At 36.7% G+C, this 21,671-nt stretch overlaps 1 protein-coding gene across 1 annotated transcript in view; it reads right to left on the minus strand.

The window, feature by feature from the left end:
• TMEM131 (transmembrane protein 131) overlaps positions 1 to 21,671 on the minus strand; it is a gene marked incomplete at its 5' end in the record, with an annotated part of 49,152 nt that overhangs the window by 14,536 nt on the left and 12,945 nt on the right. Inside the window, 18 exon segments of the mRNA XM_010169880.2 lie at positions 1,080 to 1,675; positions 2,263 to 2,421; positions 6,182 to 6,367; positions 7,500 to 7,686; positions 8,890 to 9,032; positions 9,695 to 9,846; positions 10,838 to 10,904; positions 11,289 to 11,398; positions 11,508 to 11,646; positions 14,177 to 14,294; positions 14,406 to 14,481; positions 14,639 to 14,791; positions 18,579 to 18,665; positions 20,017 to 20,121; positions 20,618 to 20,752; positions 20,838 to 20,948; positions 21,275 to 21,445; positions 21,547 to 21,671. The exon segment at positions 21,547 to 21,671 is cut by the window's right edge and continues 5 nt beyond it. Coding sequence (XP_010168182.2) covers positions 1,080 to 1,675; positions 2,263 to 2,421; positions 6,182 to 6,367; positions 7,500 to 7,686; positions 8,890 to 9,032; positions 9,695 to 9,846; positions 10,838 to 10,904; positions 11,289 to 11,398; positions 11,508 to 11,646; positions 14,177 to 14,294; positions 14,406 to 14,481; positions 14,639 to 14,791; positions 18,579 to 18,665; positions 20,017 to 20,121; positions 20,618 to 20,752; positions 20,838 to 20,948; positions 21,275 to 21,445; positions 21,547 to 21,671 — 2,820 coding nt within the window.

The following is a 21,671-nucleotide window of genomic DNA, read 5'->3' on the forward strand; positions in this document are numbered from 1 at the left end:
GAGTCTCCTCTTTGAAACTCCAGGTACATCATCACATTCACTCTGAGCCAGTTAAGAACTTTCTGCTCATTACTACTTAACGGAGTGAAGTTTTCCTCTTTGGTCCGTGGTCATACAGATGCCTCAGGGTTTATATGCCTTCCCCCTACTCATTTTCTTAACTTTATCTCTAATAAGCAACACAGTATCTGTACCATTTCTGTAGAACGGTGTTGTCAGAAAAAAGTGAAAAATCATTTAGAAATAAACACAGCAAGATTAAATCTATAACTGCATGACTCTGGGACACAAGTGAAATGGTTAACACAAAAAGCATGATTGGAAGGTCTACTCTAACAAAGTGTTTACAAGAAGGAAAATAACTGACATGTAATTTTTAAAGTTGGAATATATCTAATGTATGAAATTCAATACATTATTTTAAGCAATAGACAACTGAAAAGATGCGTAAACAATTCAAACTCAACTCTAACCTCATGCAGAGATGAATGCAGCTTATAAACACAGGTGCCATATATTAACTTGCTGACCACCTGACATCAAGGATTTTCTACAACTGCAAGTCTGGGCACGAAGAATTCCATTCCCAAACAATACCACAGGGGTTTACCCATCTCTCTCTCTCCCTCCCGCCTCTCTCTTCCCCTCCTCCCTTTCTCCTTGTCTCAGTTTTCATAATGCACTAGGACAACTTCCTTTTCCTTTCCTCAATCCCCAGCCCCAAGTACAAACAATAAGAGGTGGGAGGGATGAATGCTAACCCAAAGGCAAAGGAGTAGCAATCAAAAGCATCTTTCTCTGTCTTCAGAGGGTCAGATGTCTAAATATTTACACTTGCTTTCATCAAAACATTCTGGAAACTTTGCAGGAAGAATCACAATCTAGCATTGCACAGAGAACTTCAGCACCATGAAATGAATAAAGGAAGGGCTGAAGACACAGGCACATACAGCAGGGTAGGAACAGCTGAGAAGCTATCACTTTCCACACTATGAAAACATGACCTTTACAGTTGATTAAATCTTGTTCTGTGGCTTACATAGTGAATCATCTTGTTAAAAAAAGCAGAAGTGTATTACCTTTGTTTTTTGCTAGTGGAGATGGGGGCTGCTCTGTAAACACATCTGGGGAAGGGGATTCTGGGTGGTCAAAGTCTTTTTCCATAGTTTCTATGAGCCCAGTGAGATCTGAATCCTCCGAGCTGTGCCTTCTGCTGCTGGCGCATTCGCCGTGAGGCGGGCTGAGAAGCGGTAGCTGTGGCAAAGCACTTTCAGTCTGTTGCTCTTGCTGCTGGGGCCCAGATGCTGGGGGCTGCTGGAGGGGCTGCTCTGCCAAAGCTGGTGCCTGCTGCTGCGTTGGCTGCTGGTTCTGCCTCGTCCCCTTGGCTCTTTTGCCTGCGGCATGAGTCTGAGCTGTGGCACCTGCATCCAAGGTAAAGGGGCCCGCTCTGTTCACTGACTGCACGGAAGCTGCTTGTGCTGAAGTCCTATTAGGTATGCTTGAACTGTTTTTGGATTTGATGTTTTCAACATCAGGTGCATTTCTATTGCTGTGAAAGTGTGCTGTTGCATTGCATTGCTTGTGATTCCCTGCACTGGATCGTGAAGATGAACTGCCTGCTCCATAGATCCCTCTGGATGAACTGTGATTAGAATCTGATCCAAGCGCATTCAAGCTGGAAGAACAACAAGTGTTTAAATAGACTCCACAATGTTTCCATTCTTCCACGTGAGAAAAGAATCACTATGTCCAAAAGAACCCTTCAGCTACACTGTTCTTGGCATTTAACCAGCAAAAATGCCTAAGACTTGTTTGACAAGTCAGTAGCCTTTATTATTTCCTGTTCACCTGCTCGCTGTACATACGAGCAAAACCACAGTAAAATGACAGTCAGTACATATGTTGGAGGAAACACTGAAAGGAGCCTTTTTTTAACTTAAGACACCAAAGGTAGGAACTTCTGGCCTCCAATTTTTCTCCAGTCTATACCTTTCATTTTGTGAGAAACACTAATGGGAAACTTGACAGGGTTTGGTTTTAGTTGGTTGTTTTTCCTTTCTTTCTTTTTTTTCCCAAAAGATGAATATTCCTCACAATCACAAAATCCATCTTTTTATCCAAGACATTTTTTAATAAGTAACTGAGAGGATCATTATTCATTTGCCTGTTCTAAAGAGTAGTAGTACTTAATTACCAGCCTTATAACTAAAGAAAAGAAAAAAGGCAGAAAACATCTCACAACATCCCCAAACATATACTCACTTTCCGTCAGATGAAATTCCAACTATTCTCCTGAGATCAAGTGGCCTTCCCATATCAAAGGGAGGGTTTGAGGCCTCAAAGGACAAGCGTCTCCTGAATGGCTCCCATATTCCTTGAGCTTCTAGATAGGCTGTTCCAATTACCAAGAGAAAGAGTACACTGCAGAGAAGAGAGGCAGCCATCTAAGTATTTCTTAGTTTTGAGTATTTTAAGGGTACTAGACAAAAAGTTTGTATCTTGTACTGAAAAGCTGAAAATTGCATCCAAACCACAACTCTGTCTAATAGAAATACAGAATGCACAAGTCTAGCATGATATACACATCACTAACACTGAGAATGGAAGCTAGGTGCAAGTCTGACATGCAGTTGCCAAGAATATTAATCCAAAAGAAAAAAAATATTAAAATATTAAAATGGCATCCAAGTTGCCAGCAGCTCTCACAGCTCATTGATGCAATTCCATTTTAAAAGCAGAGACCCTCTGCAGAGAATTGCACTGCTGCTCAGAGAAGTAAAATTTAAGAGCGTTATCTCAAGGTGTTTTACAGCTAACTGCATCTGCTGCAATACCGTGTTTAGGAGTTCTCCACTTACATAACGCACTGCAGTGAACTATATTTTTGAATGAAGCAATAAAACCACTGCAGAGACCTTCATCGCACTGCTATCGATTTCATCTTCTAACAGGTGGGAGTTTCAATGGGAGGAGACACAATGACGATGACTAAAGCTTGCCTTGCCTATTACCCTAGAAAGTTTATGAGAAAAGAACTTTAAATTAGCAACTTCAGATTCTGTTCTCCCCCCTGTTCTGACTGCCAGTTGTTCTAAGCCAAATGTATGAAAACCAGCATCAATTCACACAAAAGGATGAGATATCTCTTGCTTAATTTTAGTTAAAAGAATCTAGTCTAGATATCATCTTTTAAGTTTTGACTATCACCAAAAATACAAACAACTCTGGAGACTAAGTCAGCTGTTGATAGCTGGTTATAAGTGCTTTCTTCCCTGACCCAGGGATTAAAAAGGATTCTAGATGCATAACCAGATGGCAGAAGGTAGGAAAGATAATGTTCATCCAAAATGTTAACAAGCAACAGAAAAGTTAAAGAAATAGAGGAATTTTTTCAGACAAGTTTACACAAACTGTTACTCGAAAGAGTAACACTTGTCTTGGGTGCCATGCCACCAAAAGTGGAATTACCTTTGGGATATAAGGAATAAAGTATAATCTCTTTCACTTGCTAATTGTAATCTGTGATGCTATTTGAAAGTTTCACAAGACTGATGCCAACAAGAGCATCATGTCTCTACCACCATGGTGCTACACAGACTTGGGCTGGAGTGCACAGGGTTTTGGTGGGCTGGGTGGGCACTCTTCCCCCTCAGCTCCATAGCACGCCCCTCGCAGTATCAATGCTGGGCTCCACAGAGGTTGTACAGGGGTGGCTGCTGCAAAAGGTCACCTTGAGGGCTTTTGTGCCACTCTTTGAGTAAGGACTCTACTCCCTCTATGTAAGCCAATTTTGGCGTTTTGATAAACACCAGCTTTGAAATGAAAAACGGAACAAAGCTTGTTCTGTGGTCTTTTTAACTGCACTTTCTGGTTTTGACGTAGTGGTGGTGGAAGCAGTGGTGGTTTGGGATTTTTGCTTTTTAAAAAATGTGTTATTGAAAAAAAAAAACCAAAAAAACTAGCCTAAAGTGTTTATGTCATTTAATTGCAAAACAAATTAGTGTAAGGAACAACACAGTGGGAAATAACATGGTCTAGACACCCAAGAATGATCTTGGTACATCCAAGTAACAAGTGACCTGACAAGAGGAAATGGTCTCAAGTTGCACCAGTTTAGATTGGATATTAGGAAGAGTTTCTTTACTGAAAGAGTTATCAGGCATTGGAACGGGTTGCCCAGGGCAGTGGTGGAGTCCCCATCCCTGGAGGTATTTAAGAGTTGTGTAGACATAGTGCTTAGGGACATGGTTTAGTCAAGGACTTGTCAGTGTGAGGTTAATGACTGATTCCATGATATTAAAGGTCTTTTCCAATCTGGGCAATTCTGTGATCCCTCTTTCCCCTCACAGTTTTATTTTGGAGCACACATATGCCCAGTTGGTAAGTCCTTCAAAAAAAGGCCTGGCTCCTTTGGCATCTTTATGCATATCCTATCAAGTTGGACTTCAAAACTTGGAGCCACAAGTATGGTAACAATCCAAACCAACAGTGACTTGGGGAAAGTAACAAAAAATGCCACATCATCAAATTAAAAACATGACCTAAACAAACTCCTAGAGTTGTTAATTCCTAGAAATTAAGGATAGCTTTGCAACAATATGGAAGTATTGTTTTATTGGCAACCAGCAAACCTCTGCAGGATGGCATCCTAAAAGTTAGAGGCTATCTGTGCACAAGATTCTTGTAATATTATGAAATTGTTACATTAGGACACTTCTCCAGTTTCCTGCTAAGAAGGATATTTTGTACTTGTAGGAAAAAGCCATAGTGAGGGAAAGGATTAGTAATCTGTATTCTTTTGTAAAGTCTAATTAACAAATACATTACATAAAAATTTTTCCATGCAAACTACACTTAGGAGCTGACAAGCATTATTCACTCTGTCAATAAACTAAAGAGAAACTAAGCTTATGAATTTCTTGCAAATATACAGAGGAAAACTAATTAAGTACTTACTCAGCACTTTCCAAAGTAATGCAGTGTTACTTAGGAAACTGCATTTCCTAAGGAACAGGAAAATTTCTGTTCCTTGGGAAATTTTGTTTCCTAACTAAACTGCATTTCTTAGGGAAGTGATGAAGATTCAAAAAAAAAGATGCAGGCTGTAACTTTATCTTCTCTATTTCTTTTATTAATCCCTAGAAAGAAAGACAGCCTAAACAAACATTTATATACTCTAGTACAGCAAAATGGAAGAGCCAGTATCTTAATATGAAAAAAAAAGGGGAGGAATATTACATATTTGTGATGAAGCTTTGGACTTGCAGCACACAGAAAGACCACTTTTCATCACAAGCACCTCCAGCAGCAATCTATCTCACGCTAAGATATAAACTTAGTACTAATGAAAAAGGAAAACGGCAGTAGTTGTTACTGGTAAGTAACAATTTACCCTGGTAAGTTTCTGTGTTAGGGTTTTCTCTGGATAAAATCAGTGGGGGAAAGTGTCTCACATCCAGGAGGTGAGCAGGGGCGCATTGTTTATAACCTCAGACTTCAAATAAATAAAGATAGGAAGAGGTTAGACTAGGAAAATGCAGTGGAATTTTCAACTCGCATTTCAACCAGTCATAGCTAACACACATCTGTGTGCTGAGAAAAAAGCACATTAATATGCTACTACGTAACCTGCAAGTGTGCAGCATTGCAAACCATGCCCTTCAGGTTCTCAGAAATCCCATTATTAGTATCACCAGTTGTCTGTCACATACAAGTGGCAGTAAAGTTAAATTCATCCAAGGCACCTGCTAAGCTCACTACAGTCACTGCCTCATATCTCTCTAAAGCACAATGCTCCAGAAGGATGCTTAAATTTCCATGGGAATTCACAGTTAGCACTGCTTTAGTATCTAATTTGATTCCAATATGTCTTAATCATTTATCAAGAAACCTACACATTACCAGGGTTAACAGGAGTATGTATCTCACCTCAGGAAATAGGCCCAAGGAAGAAGTGTATTATTTTGTCCTCAGTTTGAGCACAAAGTCAGTAGTCCTCAGCCTTAAACTGTTCACTCAATCCATAGGGGCATTTATTAATTTGTTTCCTTTTCACCTCATCCTATTTTATTTTACACCAATTATAGCATGTACTGAATACATACATACTTCCCTGTAACCTGTATTCAAGCAGGGATGGTTCGTGCACATACACCGATAAGAACAAACATATACACCCTACCTCATTATTCCTGAGATGATTATGTAGAGTGCCAGTTCCCAGTTGGGCCTGGGCAGTGCTTCTGCACATGTTGCTAACATGTGATATGGAAGGGATGCATTCAAGATAAATACGAATTCAGAGCCCCCCGCAGTGATGAATTTTAATTCACGTATGACTCTGGAAGCAGTGAAATCAGGTGTAAACCTGAAAACAAAGTACAGCACATTGGAACTTTTCAAATGAACAGTATGAAAGTTTGAGGTAACTTATATTATTCATAAATTTTTTAAAAAAAAACAAAAACAAAAACCAACTAAAACCCACAAGCTCCACCAATTACTGCCATGACTAGCATCCCAATCAGACATTTATAACAAACAGCCCTCGCAGAACAACACATAATGATGATTATTAGCCTGAGAATACTTATGAGTATCTTTCAAATACCTCAAGATGTGTTTGACTAAGTTCATGAAGACCTATACAGAACACATCTGATACTGGATTACCCCTGATACACCATATGAAGATATAATAACTGAAATTAAGTTTTGGTCAAATCTGTTTTACTGTTTAATCAGTGAAAAATTAAGAGCAGCTGTAGGTAAGCAATGGAACCAACCATTATGTGAGCTATAAAGTTTTTAAACACTTCCCTTTTAAGTCACAACTGCATGCCTTTTCAAAAACATCACCACTATGATTGTTGCAGAAATACTAGTGAAGTTTTACTGCCTCCAATATCTTGTAAGTCCTCTTGCTGAACAGAAGCATCTTCTGAACTTTTTAGATACCATACTCTGAATAGTTAAACTTAAATCCAAACTGTTAAAAAAATCAGGTTTTGGTGCAGATATCTTTTACAATAAAAACTGACAGAATTAAACAATCATTATCATTAAGGCAACAGAGAAAAATATTCAAGACTAAAATGCTGTGCATTATGATAATAATCCTTAGACTAAAGGCTCTTTTCTACATACTGCAATGCACCAAAAACATATGTAAATCTAGCTCTCGTGCATTCACAATCCAAATGAAGGAAATGTATAAAAACATAGAGTAACACTATCCCAAATCAGTAAGTCAGACTTACTGGACAGTAATAGAAGTAATACTGTATTCAGTCATGAAAACATGAAGTCATTTAAAAATCAAATAGTGTTTGTAAGAAAAGAGAAAAATTTCATGGTTTCTGTTGCATAAAAAACCCCCAAAACACTCAAAGCTTAATAAAAAATCTCATAATTGAACCAAGAGTTTTCCTCTGAAACAGACTTAGGCACACATAATTCCCAATGTAAGACTCCATTTAGACATAAGAAAAAACACTTACAATATGACAATGTCTTTAGAGGAATTGGCACTTAGTGCAAACTCATGACAGTTAACTACTTTAAATCCATATCCTTCACATGTATAGCCACTGATTTCCATAGTTTTCACATAAATCTGCAGTTGCCCTGTATTTTCCACTTTAAACGTTCTTCTCAGTGTGAAATTCGGTTCTTTGTATTTCATTTCTAGAAACAAACAGCAGAAAGTAATTACTGTTGTGCTAAACAGACATCCTTCACTATATTCATCTTTGACAGTCGAAGAGAGTTCTGTCAGTGTTACAGCAGGAAAAGGGACTAGCAAGGCCCATGGAAATCTTTATGTAACCTGCAGGAACAGATCTCTGCAGCCAGATTCTCATCATTATCAAGATAGGGCACTTGTACAATTCCAGACTCCAGCCCTCAAACTCATCAGGGAAAAAACATGAACCCCCAAAACTCTGATAGCACTGCTGCCTCACAAAAAATAATCTAATCTGTCAAGTTCTTTGATGTCCTGCTTACTTTTGTGGTATTCTGTGAAAAGTCCCAGCATAAGCAGCATTAAAACTTACTCTTTTGTTTCTCAAAAATAAAATCCATGTCTGAGCTACACATATCTTATTAGCAAAAAAATCCTAAACCACATGTAAGAGGTAATGACTAAGCTATATCTGAAGTTTTCTTACTCATCCCTCAAAAAAAGCAGAATAATCTCAGATAATAATTAACATGCCACCTTACAAATATGTCTTCAAAACTGCAAAGCAGCAAAGCAGATTTTAATACCAGATACAAGGAAACCTCTTTTACCAGTTCCTTTGGTAATACAGGTACTCTTAGCACTCCTCTCAGAAGCAAGCCTGGGGCCACACAGCAGAAAACCTCTGAACCCAGAGTAGAATCTGGCTAGGATTTAATTTTCATCAAGGAACATACCCTACCTTTTTGCCTGCTGGCTATGTGCATAAAGATTCTGAAGGTGTGAGGGGTGGGGGGGTGAGGCGGGGTGAAATATATATATATATATATATATATACACACACACACACACACACACACACACACACATATATACACACACAAGAAGTTGTATCTGTGATCCAATTTGACTTAAATTTAGGAATCAGAGATTATCCTAGTAAATATACTAGGATCTTCACCTCTTCTGCCTTGAATTTTAGTGAATGAAGGCCTTTTGCTTCATCTTTCCTAATTTTCACATTAAAATGAAAAAGGCAAAATATTTAATTTTCTGCCTGAATGAAGAAGCCATTTTAATGTATTTAAAGGAATTAAATTTCTGGGGGACTAGAACAGGGGAAAAAATATTTCCACACATTTCAAGTTGTACATGTAAAATGTAATTTCTTTTTTGTTCAGCCTAGTAGCTCACGAAGTACTCACTTTCTGAACAGTCTTTTAATAATGCTTCTGTGATTTTAAAGCGTAAAGAACTTCCTGGACCAGGAGGTTTGCCTGCAACCTTCAAGCTCTCAGTTGTTCCTTGTCCTTGTACCATTATGGCATCTATTACTGTCAAATTATTTCTGTGTACAGAGAAAAAGGGGAAACATTTATAAAAGGATCATGCAGTCTACTGTTCCCACAAATTTCTCTACAGACTATGAAGTTATATCCCAAATCTGGAGGACAGAAACATAAGCAGTTCCACAAATAATTCCCTAGAATATGAAAGTTAACAGTGAGGGTCTCAAACAAAGTGTTTGCGAAGACAAAAACCTAAGAAACCACAACATTGCATACAAATAAAAAACCCAAGGAGGTACTAGTGTAAGTTTATATTTCAACATCATATTAATGTATCACACCTGATACAAAAGTGAATTAGTTACTTGAACAGAGCTCTTTAGTAGAAAGAATGAACTTGCATTGCAGCTAGATCTTGCAAATGGTATCTGTAACTAGAGCCTCTGCTTTCAAGACAACGTAGCATGTATTTAAGAATTCAAGTCTCCAAGTATAAGAGTGGATAATATATTTATATTAGAACTGTACTGAATACAGTTTAGCTACTGTAAAACCTATCACAATTACATTTAAATTAAATTATTTTCCAGACACATATGATTTTACAATTATGCTTGTAAAAGCAATAGTTTCTGACTGACAGCTGATCACAAGTATGATCTTACATATAAATAAAAAACATTGGAAGAACTCACATTAATTTTGGAAATATCTGTCATACCTGATAACAATTAACGATGAAACAGTTTTATTAAGAACTGGAGCGAACTTTACTTTGACAGACTTTCTCTCGCCAGGTTTTAATATTAGGCTTAAAACTGAATGACGAGCCAGTCCCTTTGTAAGTCCTACAGTGCTCTGTAGCGGCTGGACCTTAAAGAGAGTGGGGAAAACAAAGCAGTACTTTTAAAAATAGGATAGTTTAACATATATTTGATAGAAATTATATTATTTTAACTAGAAAATTGGTCTTGTCATGAAGGGTACTACCAATGACATATACTGGGTTTTTTTAACCAGAAAGCCTGATATCCAAGATAGCCAAGAATTTCCCTACTTATATTTAAATCATCTGTGTTTATTAAGAAGCAGAACACACCAAGCCAGACCTGAGCAAAACTATATACAAGTGGATTCATAAAGCTCTAGTAGAAGAAGGAGTTCAGAAGTTTTTAAAATGTGTATTTAAACACCAAATTAACATCAAGCCATTATGTAACATTTACTATTCTCACAATGTTCCACCATTAGAACATCTTTAGAATATTGTTTTTCTAAGTAAAGGAAAAAAGGGGAAAAGCAAACTTAAAAATAATACAAAATCTATTGAAAAAAGTGTATTTTGCTAAGTGTGCCTTTAGATACTGGGCAAGCATCAAATTGCTAATCCAAAACTAACTGCAAGTGGAGGGGAAAAGGTGTATATATTGGGCAAGAAAAGTAAGTGTTTAAGATGTGGCATGCTCTATATGAAAAAGCACACACTTAAAACTTGTCCTCAAAACTCAAGTAATTTACAATAAAGAACAAAGCAATGGAAAACCCAGGACTTTGCTAATTTTGGAACTACCAACCACTGTACCAAAGAAAATAATCCTGTATTAGTAACAGAATGAATAAATGCAGTTTTCCTGTAACTTCCATAATCCTTTTATAATGTAAGCATACAGAAAAAAAAAAAGACATTTTAACTGTTACATTTGAAGAAATACTACTTTTTCTAATTCCCTGAAAATATCCAACAGAAGCATCACATTTTTCACACATACTAATACCTAAACTTGAAGACATGTATGACTGAACTGTTATTAAAACATTAAAATATCTAAATTTTTAAATCTGAAGAACATATTGAAATACTTACGCAATTTCTGAAGACCTGGAACTCTAGAGTCCTCAGATTGAAATTAGTTGGCTTACTTAAATTAAACCTGAAACAGACACATAATTTTTTTTCCTCCAGATCAGGGAAGATAGTAACATACTTTCACTTCAGGATTTTAGCACAAATCAAGAACTGATGGTAGGACTCAAACAATATGCAGCTGAAAGGATCATTCGGTTTTTCTTATTTCTCCCTCTCATACTTCAAGTTACGAAGAAATATAAACATCATTTTAGCTCAGCAAAAAATACAGATGTGCATTCAATGGCAATCAGCCTAGATTCAGTTTTCAACAGGGCTAACGATTCAAATTCTAGAAGCGGCCAAAACTGTAACTACCAACACAGCTGCCAAACACTGCATGCATTTTTTGTTCAATGCATTTTGCTTTAGAGCGAGAATGACCCAGCTACTCTAAAACAATACTTACCGTTCTAACATTTTATCAACAAAGGTGGATGGGTTAGAATACAGAGCTACAGGGAGGAACTGAACATACACAGGAACGTCAGCTGGATTTTCTAGAAAGATTTCTTCTTCCTATTCAGAAACAGAATTTTTGTCAAGTTTATGTTGGGGTTAACATAATTAGAAACAGCTGTTAAAAATGCAGTCCCTATAAAATTATACTATCAACAAAATAACTTACTGATGAACTGTTTGTATTGGTAAGAGGGAAGCTTAGATGGCGTGGTGAACTGAGTATGGAAGGCCAGGCCATTTCTGCTGTAACTTTCAACCGGACATCCTTCTGAAGATCTGTGTCTACTTCAAACACAGCATTGAGTCTGGAGAAACAGTTATAAAACTTACTTTACACAAGTAAAATTAGAAAATCCTGGAAAAAGAAAAGTGCTTATAAGCACCCTGATAACATTAGTTAGAGAAGCAGCACGGTACATTATATTTATATACAATTGCAAAAACCCATGGAGCTCTTCCCATACATACTGCTATTAAAAAGCACAACAGAAACCACCAAAACATGCTACATAAGACCAACCCAAGGATTCTAAAGATGTTCTCTATTTATGTATTGTTGCCAATATCCATCCATTTCAAGTTCTGTTATGGCCTATTTATAGATAAAGGTGAGCAGAAAATGCAGTAGGATTTAAGCACTGCAACACAACACTCACTCTGGACAGCGAGACACAAATTTTATCTTTCATTAGGAAGCGCCTAGCTATTACTATTGCAGAAACAAGTTTTGAGACTATAATTGAGATATAGATCAGTAAGAAAAATAACCCAAAATATATTTGATGGTTTGCAAAGGCATAAACAGTAGAAAGGAAAAATATTAGCCCTTCTACAGTCTGTTTCCAATACAACATCCAGACATCCACGATCCAGAAAACGTATTGTGCCTGCACATGTCCAACGTACAGTAAATTTGTACATGTACTCTAGCTGCAATGGATACATGTATGTATCACAGAATGGTAGGGGTTGGAAGGGACCTCTGGAGATCACCTAGTCCAACCCCCCTGCCAAAGGAGGTTCACCTAGAGCAAGTTGGACAGGACTGCATCCAGGGGAGTTTTGAATATCTCCAGAGATGAGACTCCACAGCCTCTCTGGGCAGCCTGTCCCAGTGCTCTGTCACCATCACAGTGAAGAAGTTTTTCCTCATTTGCAGATGGAACCTCCTGTGTCGCAGTTTGTGCCCATTGCCCCTTGTCCTATCACTGGCCACTACTGAAAAGAGTCTGGCCCTATCTTCTTGACACCCACCAGATATTTATAAACATTAATAAGGTCCCCTCTCAGTCTTCTCCAGGCTAAACAGACCCAGCTCTCTGTCTTTCAATCACGTATCCTACACGTATGTGCCTATAGTCCCGTCTAAGAAATCCAAAGCAAATCTGAACTAGGCACACTTGGTGCCATCTACTATTTCCATCAGTGAATGAAGTTCTTTGCTATTAACTGACCTCTGCAACAGACTTGATTCTTGTTCTGCTACAAGCTCTCCACCATGAGCTGAAACAAGGCTAGCAGTATTGAGTTCTCTGGTCAGCAAAACAGATGAAATGCTAGACTTCAAACCTAGAGAAATATTTTGGAGAGACTCCAAATGCCCATCTCAGAACCTGTCCGTATCCAGAAGGAGCAGTTTCTCCTTTGCTGAATGCTACCTTGGATAGTTGGTTAATTTTAACTGTCTTTGAAAGCATTATATATTCTAGATTATATATCATATTAAATAATATTCAGGCATTGTATATTCTAGCTAGAACTGCTACTTATTCAGAAGTGTTCAGTTTTTAATAAAGCTTTTCTTTACTGTCCTCTTACTCTAGGTGAGAGGACATTCTTAAAAGTTACCAGTATGGCTAAATAAGAGGATTCTGTTTCGATCAAATTTGTTCAGGAGTTATTAATATATCAACATTGTAACAGAAAGTTTAAAGGAAGTATGCTTCTGTTACTCTAGCTACATATAGTCATTTTGTTTCTCCACAAATATGCATACCTTTTTTGAAATAGTAGTCTGGATACTATCATCACAAAAGATGTATAGAATCATAGAATGGTTTGGGTTGGAAGGGACCTTAAAGATCATCCAGTTCAAACCCCTCTGCCATGGCAGGGTCACCTTCCTCTAGACAAGGTTGCTCAAAGCCCCATCCAGCCTGGCCTTGAACACTCCCAAGGCATCCACAGCTTCTCTGGGCAACCTGATTCAGTTCCTCACAGTAAAGAACTTCTTCCTGAAGTTAATACTGTTAATGGTAACTTATGTCTCTTGGAGATTAAATAACTATGTACGAGAGGACAGATGTTTAAAAGGTATATAGCAGCATACACAGTTTGACTTTTTCTAAATATTTAATAGCAATCATTAATCACCTTCTATTTAGCAAATCTAAAGGAAAAATACCAGACAATTTGATAATTCACTGAAATGCAATAATCTCGGAATAGCAGCAATAGAAAACCTTATGAAATCTTAGAGGGGTTACTACTTTAAAACAGATTGATCAGGGACATTGCATAAACAGTACAATCTGGTTTTGAAAATCTTTGCGGAGTAGAAACTGCTTTGTTGTTGCCATCTTTTCAAGAATTGCAGCATGCTCCAATGAATAGTCACTTTCAGTGTTGTGTTTGACTTGAGGAAATTATTACTATTTTTTAACTTTTAAAATATTCTCTTTAAAGGTTTTGCAGACAAGGTCAAGTAACTCCTTCTTGGCCCCCTATCAAAGAGCACAGCAATATTAAGAAACCTTGTATTTTGTAAGAGCACATACAATACAGAATTATCTAGTCATTTAAGGCCTGAGAAAGTAACAAGGATAAAATACTTACCTATGGCTTGAGTTCTCTCTTATTTCTGTCCATTCTTTGAATAAGTTCTCATGCAAATCCCAGTCAGAATCCCATGCGTCTTCTTGCATTACTATGCTGTGCTGAACTTTAGATTCCGCTTTAAAAAACAATGTGTTTTTTAAATTCCTCATGTAAAATCATTGCTTAAGGAGGAATTATTATTATTATTTTTTAAAAGACTTTCATTATAAAGTTAAACATTACTTACATTTAGACAGAAAAGGCAATCCTACATAACAATGATCTCCACATTGTAAACCAGGATCAAAATAAATATTTGCAATCTGCAAAACAAATAAGAGCAGGATCAATTAAGAAACAGAACAGTAAATCTAATGAACAAATTAAAAATAAAGAAGGTTTCTGATGACCACAGAAACTTAACATATGCTATATATAAGAGAGAACTTGTAAACATGTAGAAATAAGGCATAAACAAACCTTTGATTTTTTCCCTGGCTCTAAATCTTCTTTATTACTTCTTAGCCTCTTATAATAAAACCTTACATCTTCCGACAGGGAGCGTATGTGTTGTATTTTCACTTTCTGAGAAAAGGAGTTCATAACGTTCAGGCTCTGGTGAACTACTTTCCCCTAAAGGAAAGAAAGGATGAAAAAAGTCTGCAGATATGCATTTTCTCTAGCATATGTATTTATTTGTGCAGGCTGGTAAACACTACATGAGAGTTGAAACATTAAATTGAGTTTTTTAACTATACTATCTTAAGACAATGCCACTTTTAACACTTCAAGTAAGTTTCTGTGAAGTTGTATTCTTTCATCCAACTGCTTCCAAATACAGGTCATCCCTCTTTCAAAATTAAGTACATCTTAAGTGTCTTGAAGAGTTAGGACAACGGTTCTGCTTAATCAAATCATGTTTAAAAAGTACCAGAGGAGCAAAAGGCAAGAGAAAACTTCAGTTTTCTGAGCCTCCTATTACAAAAGGGAAACAAGCTTCTTGTAAGAGATCTAGTATGTAGTTGCTAGCAATTAGGAATAACCTGAAAGCAACACTGAAGTGAAGCTGAAGATTACAAACACTACGGGTGACAGACAGCATAGGTACATAGGTACAACCCTCCTTCACACTCCCAATAAACTGAGACACCAGGCGCTAAAATTACAACATTTAAAAAGAAAAGAGTGCAAGTTTTTTCCTCCACACCTTTACACTCTGCCTCCTCTTCTAAGCCAAACATTATTTTACCTTTTAAGCACAGAACATGTAGTTTGTAAACAACGATTCTGTGGCCATGTTTTTCACTTTATCTCAAAACCCAACCCTGACAAGTATACAGTAAACGATAAATAAAAACCGAACCAAAACAAACAAAAAAGCTCTACTCAGGATCAGTGACAAGATTTCAGATTTATATAAATAAATGAATACAAGCAAATTTAAATACCAAAGACTATCGTCTAATGAACATGACTTGAGTTTTTCATGTTTGTCTTAAATCAACACTTCAAGCTTTTTAAAAATTTCTCTAAGGTAAGGACTTAAGTGGAGGGATGAGAGATGCTCTTTCGCAGGCTCAAAATTTAACTGTGGCCTCAGGAAATAGTCACACACTGTAACAGTCTCGATAGTAGCAATTGCAGAGGTAAAGAAACTACAAGAATACATCTCTAAACAGGACAGTTCTGTTAAACTGAATAGGGGGTATGTCTGAGCTTCATCTATGGAATCCTATGAGTTACAAACTACCATCAACTGGGCGAGGTAAAGGTTTGTTAAACTCTGTAGAACAAATGAATGGTATTTTACTAAGACCCTTATGGAGCATTTAGACATAAAAAAACAGATAAAGGAAGATTTACCCATCAGTAATAAGAAAAAAAGAACAATGCTATTTAGCATAGAAGTCCTTAAAGATGAGCATTGGTCAAGGAAGAGTTGAGAGGTGGCACTGTGAGCTAAAAACACAGAAGTCAACACAGCCAAGATCTGCTTAAATCACGACACTGATCTTTACAAGGCCTATATACGTTGCTAGTTCTATTGCGGACAAACTTCGACAGAGTATCAGAAATCAGACTTAGGTGCAAATACACTGAAATTATAAACAGAGACAGACAGCACTAGGAACCAGGCAGCTGCAGAATTACATCCTAGGTATGAACTGAAAAGCAAGTGTTACTGAAATTGCAGGGCCTAGTTACTCCTGGATGTTATAGCTGTCCAATTTCTCTACCAAACACTGAAACAAGAAGAACTGATGCTATTCTAGGCTTATTTTCAGAAGTAATGGAGGCATTACAGAGCAACAAGATGCAAAAGTGTCATGAATGCAGTGATCATACGATAAGTTTAAAATTAATCCAAGAAAAAGGAAAAGTAAGTCTGCTGTCAATGTTCTCAAATATCAAAAGAGCTAAGTGATCAACTAACAGAAGTAGTAAGTGAAGCTGACTGCTCTGAAAAGCTTGGGGAAACCCAGAAAACAATCTAGAATCTTGTCAAAGGTGATAATCTGAATCTATACTCCCAAATAAAATGCAGGAGTCCAAAGATCCCTGAATGAATAATTATGCAAAAACACTACTAGAAAAGATCATGAAGCCAATAAAAATCACAGCAGTCTGAGGGTGAGAAAGAATGATGACAGCAAGGAGGCTATGCCTTAGAGTCTGAGAAATACAGGTGCTACAAGAAGTGGTGCCTGCCAAAACAAAACAAAAGCAAACAAAAAAATCAAGCTGATCAAGACCTCGGGCGTATAGTAAGAAACACAGAGAAGCTATTCAGCCATTCCAGTTAGAACAAAATAAATGGAGATTAAAAAAAATATATATATTTCTTTATGGCCCAAAATGGAACAAAATATTTCAATGTGGCATTCAAGAGCGACAATGATCTTGCCAGGAATTAGGGTATATAAATTAGGATACAGAAGACAGAAATTGCTTTCTCTTTGGTGAAAGAAACGAAAGTGGACCTTTAAGTGATTTCAGTTTATCAAAAGCTTAAGGAGCAGTGCATAGATGAGGTTACAGATATGGCAGTCAGTGTTATAAATATCCATATAATGGTGAGGGCACATAGTCAAATAGGAAACATAGATCCTAAAGATAACAAATAACAAGTGATCTGTACAACTGCAGGCATGACCGCTTGACCTCAAGAGTAGTACAGACTTTAGAGCATTATGTGAAGTAAGAGATCAGAAGGGAGATGGAATGGATAATGGGGCAAATGTAGCAATGATTTACTGAAATCCTGCTGACCAACTTATCTTCCTCTGATGAGGCCTATTGCATTACTTTTTCAAAAAATTATAAATTATCTACTAGGCATCAGGTAATGCATTTGATAAAGTGCCAGGGAAAAATTACTATTTAAGAGTACGCAAATTGTAAGATAAGCAGGAGATACTAAGGAGCTATCAGAAAAGGAAGTGAGAACAGGTGGTGCTCTACAACACACTGAGAATATGCAGGACAGACAAGGAAACAAAAATCATTTCCACCAATATGCATGGAGTTAGTTTTATCCTTTCAGAAAACTGCCATCTCTATCTCCTTTTGCTACTTTTTCCCCAGGTTTTCAATCTCTCTCCCTCTGATTTTCTATAATATTTCATTTCCCACTCATCAGAAAGTCATGTAAAGTTCAGACTTCAATGAAATACCAATTGCAAAGTCAATATATCCTGACTACCCATGTTTCTGTGGTTATGCTGAAAGCCAAGTGAGAAGAAAGTATTATCTGGTTAATAGCTTGCTGCTTGAGACTGTAGCCCTGAGCAAAGAAGCTGCTTTCAGCACTCACTGAATAAAAACTACTGCAGGAGCAGGGATGAAAACAGCCATTGCATACTTTTACAGAGAGCTGTAGACCCACACAGCTTTCTTGCTTTCTTGTTCATGTACTCCACCATGTACCCTTGAGAAGATCTACTTTCAGTGTGGAAACAATACAACAATGCTTCCACAGAGATCAAGGACTTCTTATACTGAAACATCAGTTTATCAGCTGACTTTGTTGTCTTTAGTATTAAACTTCAGGAATTTGAAAAACGTATTTGTGCAATTTCATCTCTCTCTTACTCTTTGTGCTAACATATGAATTGGTAATAACCAAGTGACCACAGCTGTGTTAGAATGAAGCTGCAACGTATCAAGTTTGGGATCGTATCAGTATTCCAAGATCCCATTCAAGCAGGCAGTAGAGGAGATGTAGGGATAACTCATGCTTGGGTCATGAGGGATTAAAAACCCCAAAAAATAGCAACAAACTGAATCACAACAGTTTGGTAGTGCAATTTCTCCAGTAACTTGACATGCAACAATTCAAGACAGTGGTTTCTCTTTAAAAAGACAGACAGATAAAAAACACAGCAAGAAAACATTTAATGCTATGACCCAAATCTCTTACCGGAAAAGAAGGTGGAAGAAAAACATGTTTTGGGGAGCAGGTCAGCGAGCCTACAGCAATCACTGCCTTCACTGGTATAGTTAAAATCTGGAAAAAAAAGGACCAAGTTTAGAAAAAAAATACTTCAATTTCAGCCTTTAAATGTCTCTTCCACTTTTAAATTGCATAGAATAACAAAATATTGAAATTCTACAATTAATGCAGTCTAAATTTATATACACATTTAAAACATGGAGACACGAATTAAGATTTCAACACATCATCATATTCAGAACAGTCACTCCATACTGTCAGGAAGCACACCTTTGCTCAGTCACACTGAGCACCATTCTACACGGAACACAAAAGCACAGTTAAAATACAAGCTCTCCAATGGGGCACTACATAGGTCTCCCTTGAATGGGGCTTACTTTGTTGGAAAACAGCAGGATAACATAACTTTAAAGTCAGTGCATATGAGGGAAGAGGATACACCAAACTTCTCAAAAAATACTAGAAGTCATGGTAAGACCTTGAGATAGACATAGACGTAGAAAAAGGAGTGTGGATGGGATGTCTATGAGATCCTTTCTGTCTATTACTAAAGCTACCAATACAAGTAGAACAATTTGCAAGAACAAGCAAGAAAATAAAACGCTTCAGATTCTATAACTGAAGCGTCACATACATGTACAAACATATTAAAAAAAGCTTAGAATCTCAGATAACTGGCAGAAATCAGGAATTTCCCATTTTCTGCAGCTTCATCAAAACCACACAATAAGCTATATAGTTTCATAACTTTGTAAGCACAGTGTGTCACATGGTTTGTTTCTACATATATCACCCAAAGATTTTAAATACAGATTCTGTTATGTGTTAGAATCTCTCTCTCTTCTGCAAAATAATTTATTAATAGAACAGGCATATGAAGTTGAGCATTAACTGGCTGTTCTTTACTTTACCAATCTTAGTATAAGAACTGTTTCATCAACTGTCAGCAAACTGCAGTTTCTCCAAAACAACTTTCTCATTGCATTTTGACAAAAATCCCTCTGAAATTATAGCTCAAATTCAGTAACTGTCAATGTACCAAAAAGCACGTTGTCAGCATGTGTTAGGCCAAAAGATCCATACACTGATGCTCTGAGGATGTGTCAAGTCACTGAAGAACCCACACCTCAAAGCATTAAGTCTGATTTAAATGGGTATTTCTGAAAGCCAAATGAAAATCATAGTGAAAGTCATTCTTTTTTCCTTCAGAGAAGACACAGCATATGTAGTATTACTGTTGTTTGATGTTGAGTTACTGCAGAAATAACATGACCTTCAGAGATCCCTTTCAATCTCAACTTCTCCCTGATGCTGCAATCTGTCCACTAATACAACTCTTAAAACTTTACACTTAAAAACCGAACATATTATTTGGGTGACAACCATGAATATATAATAAATATACCTCATAATCTGTTGTGATTTGTACAGCTCCATCATGAATTCCTTCAAGTTCTTTCGCTATTAGTTTTACTCTAAACACAGCATAATAACCTGATGCTAGTATCACCTGTAAATGGTAGAAAAAGTCATCCATTATATTCCATTAAATGGAAAGAAATTTCACTAAAAACCATACCCAACACCCTCTTATTTCTTTAAACTGAATCAAAATCCATTTGAAACAACTGTCAGTGGAAAAAAGAAAAAACCAAACACATAAGTTACTAACACAACAATTATCTATGCCTTGAGGTGATAAATTCTACTCTTCTCAAATAAATGATAAGCATCATCTGAAGGCATGGAGGTTACTATTTCTGAAGTCTCCCCTTTCAAAATCTAACCAAATTTGAACACAATACTGCTTCTTAAAATAAATTTTAAAAAGCCAAAACCCAAACAACTACATGCTTCATCATACTCAAATTCAGACAAAAATAATGAATTCTTACCCTCCCTCCCCCCTGCTAAAATGAAACTACAAGAGGTGTCACAGATTTGTCTCTTTTTTCCGCCCCGCTCCTAAATCCAGCTTTAAGCAATGGATTCTAAGGATTACTTACTGAAGATTGATCAGATGCAATAGTATTTTGCAGTTCATGGTGGTTTGCAATTATTGTTGTTCTGTTTCCCTTTTCAGTTGTTAGAAGTTCTATGGCCAAACCATCCCCTATAATATGCCAACTTTTTATAGCCAGCTTAAAAAGAACAAAAGGTACCGCTGTCAGTACGAACACTAATGTAATTTTTTTTAAAAGGCAAACTAAAAATAACCACCCTCACCTCTATCGGATTGCTGTTGATGACTGCAAATAAAATGCTGGTAGCTTCTGTTGCACTCAATATGCCAAAATCTATAAATCGTTCCTCAGTTTTTGGAGGCAGTACAAAGTACTAGAAAGATTGATAAAGGTATTTTAGCATAAGTTAAATATAAAATGTCCTCAAACTCTAAGCTCATTAACAAATGCATTAATAAGTCTAATACAGCAGTACTGTGACAATCTCAAAATTCTATAAATTTTCTATGTAAAACTAATGGGAACAAAATCGAATTTTTAATCAGTAACCAAAGCTGTTTAAGGAAAGAGATGGTAAAATAATTTTGAAATTAAAAAAAAGCCATCCTCCTATAGAAATAGAATAAAGAATTAAAAACAGTCCTATGAGGTCTGCCTCTAATTAGTCTGAAGTAGCTAAAAAAAAGGGAAAATACTTACATCTAAAAATCCCGTGTATGCTCGGACAGGTAGGTGAAATTTAGAAGCATTGGTGATAAGTAAAATATTGTTATCTATATGAACAGATGATGTGGAAGGCATAAAATGAAGTGTAAAAATATATCTGGATTCATTAGGCGGAATTAAGACTGGTTTACTGAAGTTCTGGACCTAGATCAGTGAACAATGAAGATCAATGTTACAATTTAATACAGTGCAATACATTTAAACATTTACTATTAGGTAAAATTGTTCACTGAAATGGGGCTTACTTTAAACATTGGTTTTGCTTCTTCTGGCAACAAAACATCATGTATAAGGACTGCAAAACTGAATGTGTTTGTTAGATAGATTGGTCTTTCCACGGAATCAGCAGCACTGTCACGGATGTGAAAGA

The sequence above is a fragment of the Antrostomus carolinensis genome, unplaced genomic scaffold (assembly GCF_000700745.2).
Source record: "Antrostomus carolinensis isolate BGI_N321 unplaced genomic scaffold, ASM70074v2 scaffold14006, whole genome shotgun sequence".
Taxonomy (NCBI): Eukaryota; Metazoa; Chordata; class Aves; order Caprimulgiformes; family Caprimulgidae; genus Antrostomus; species Antrostomus carolinensis.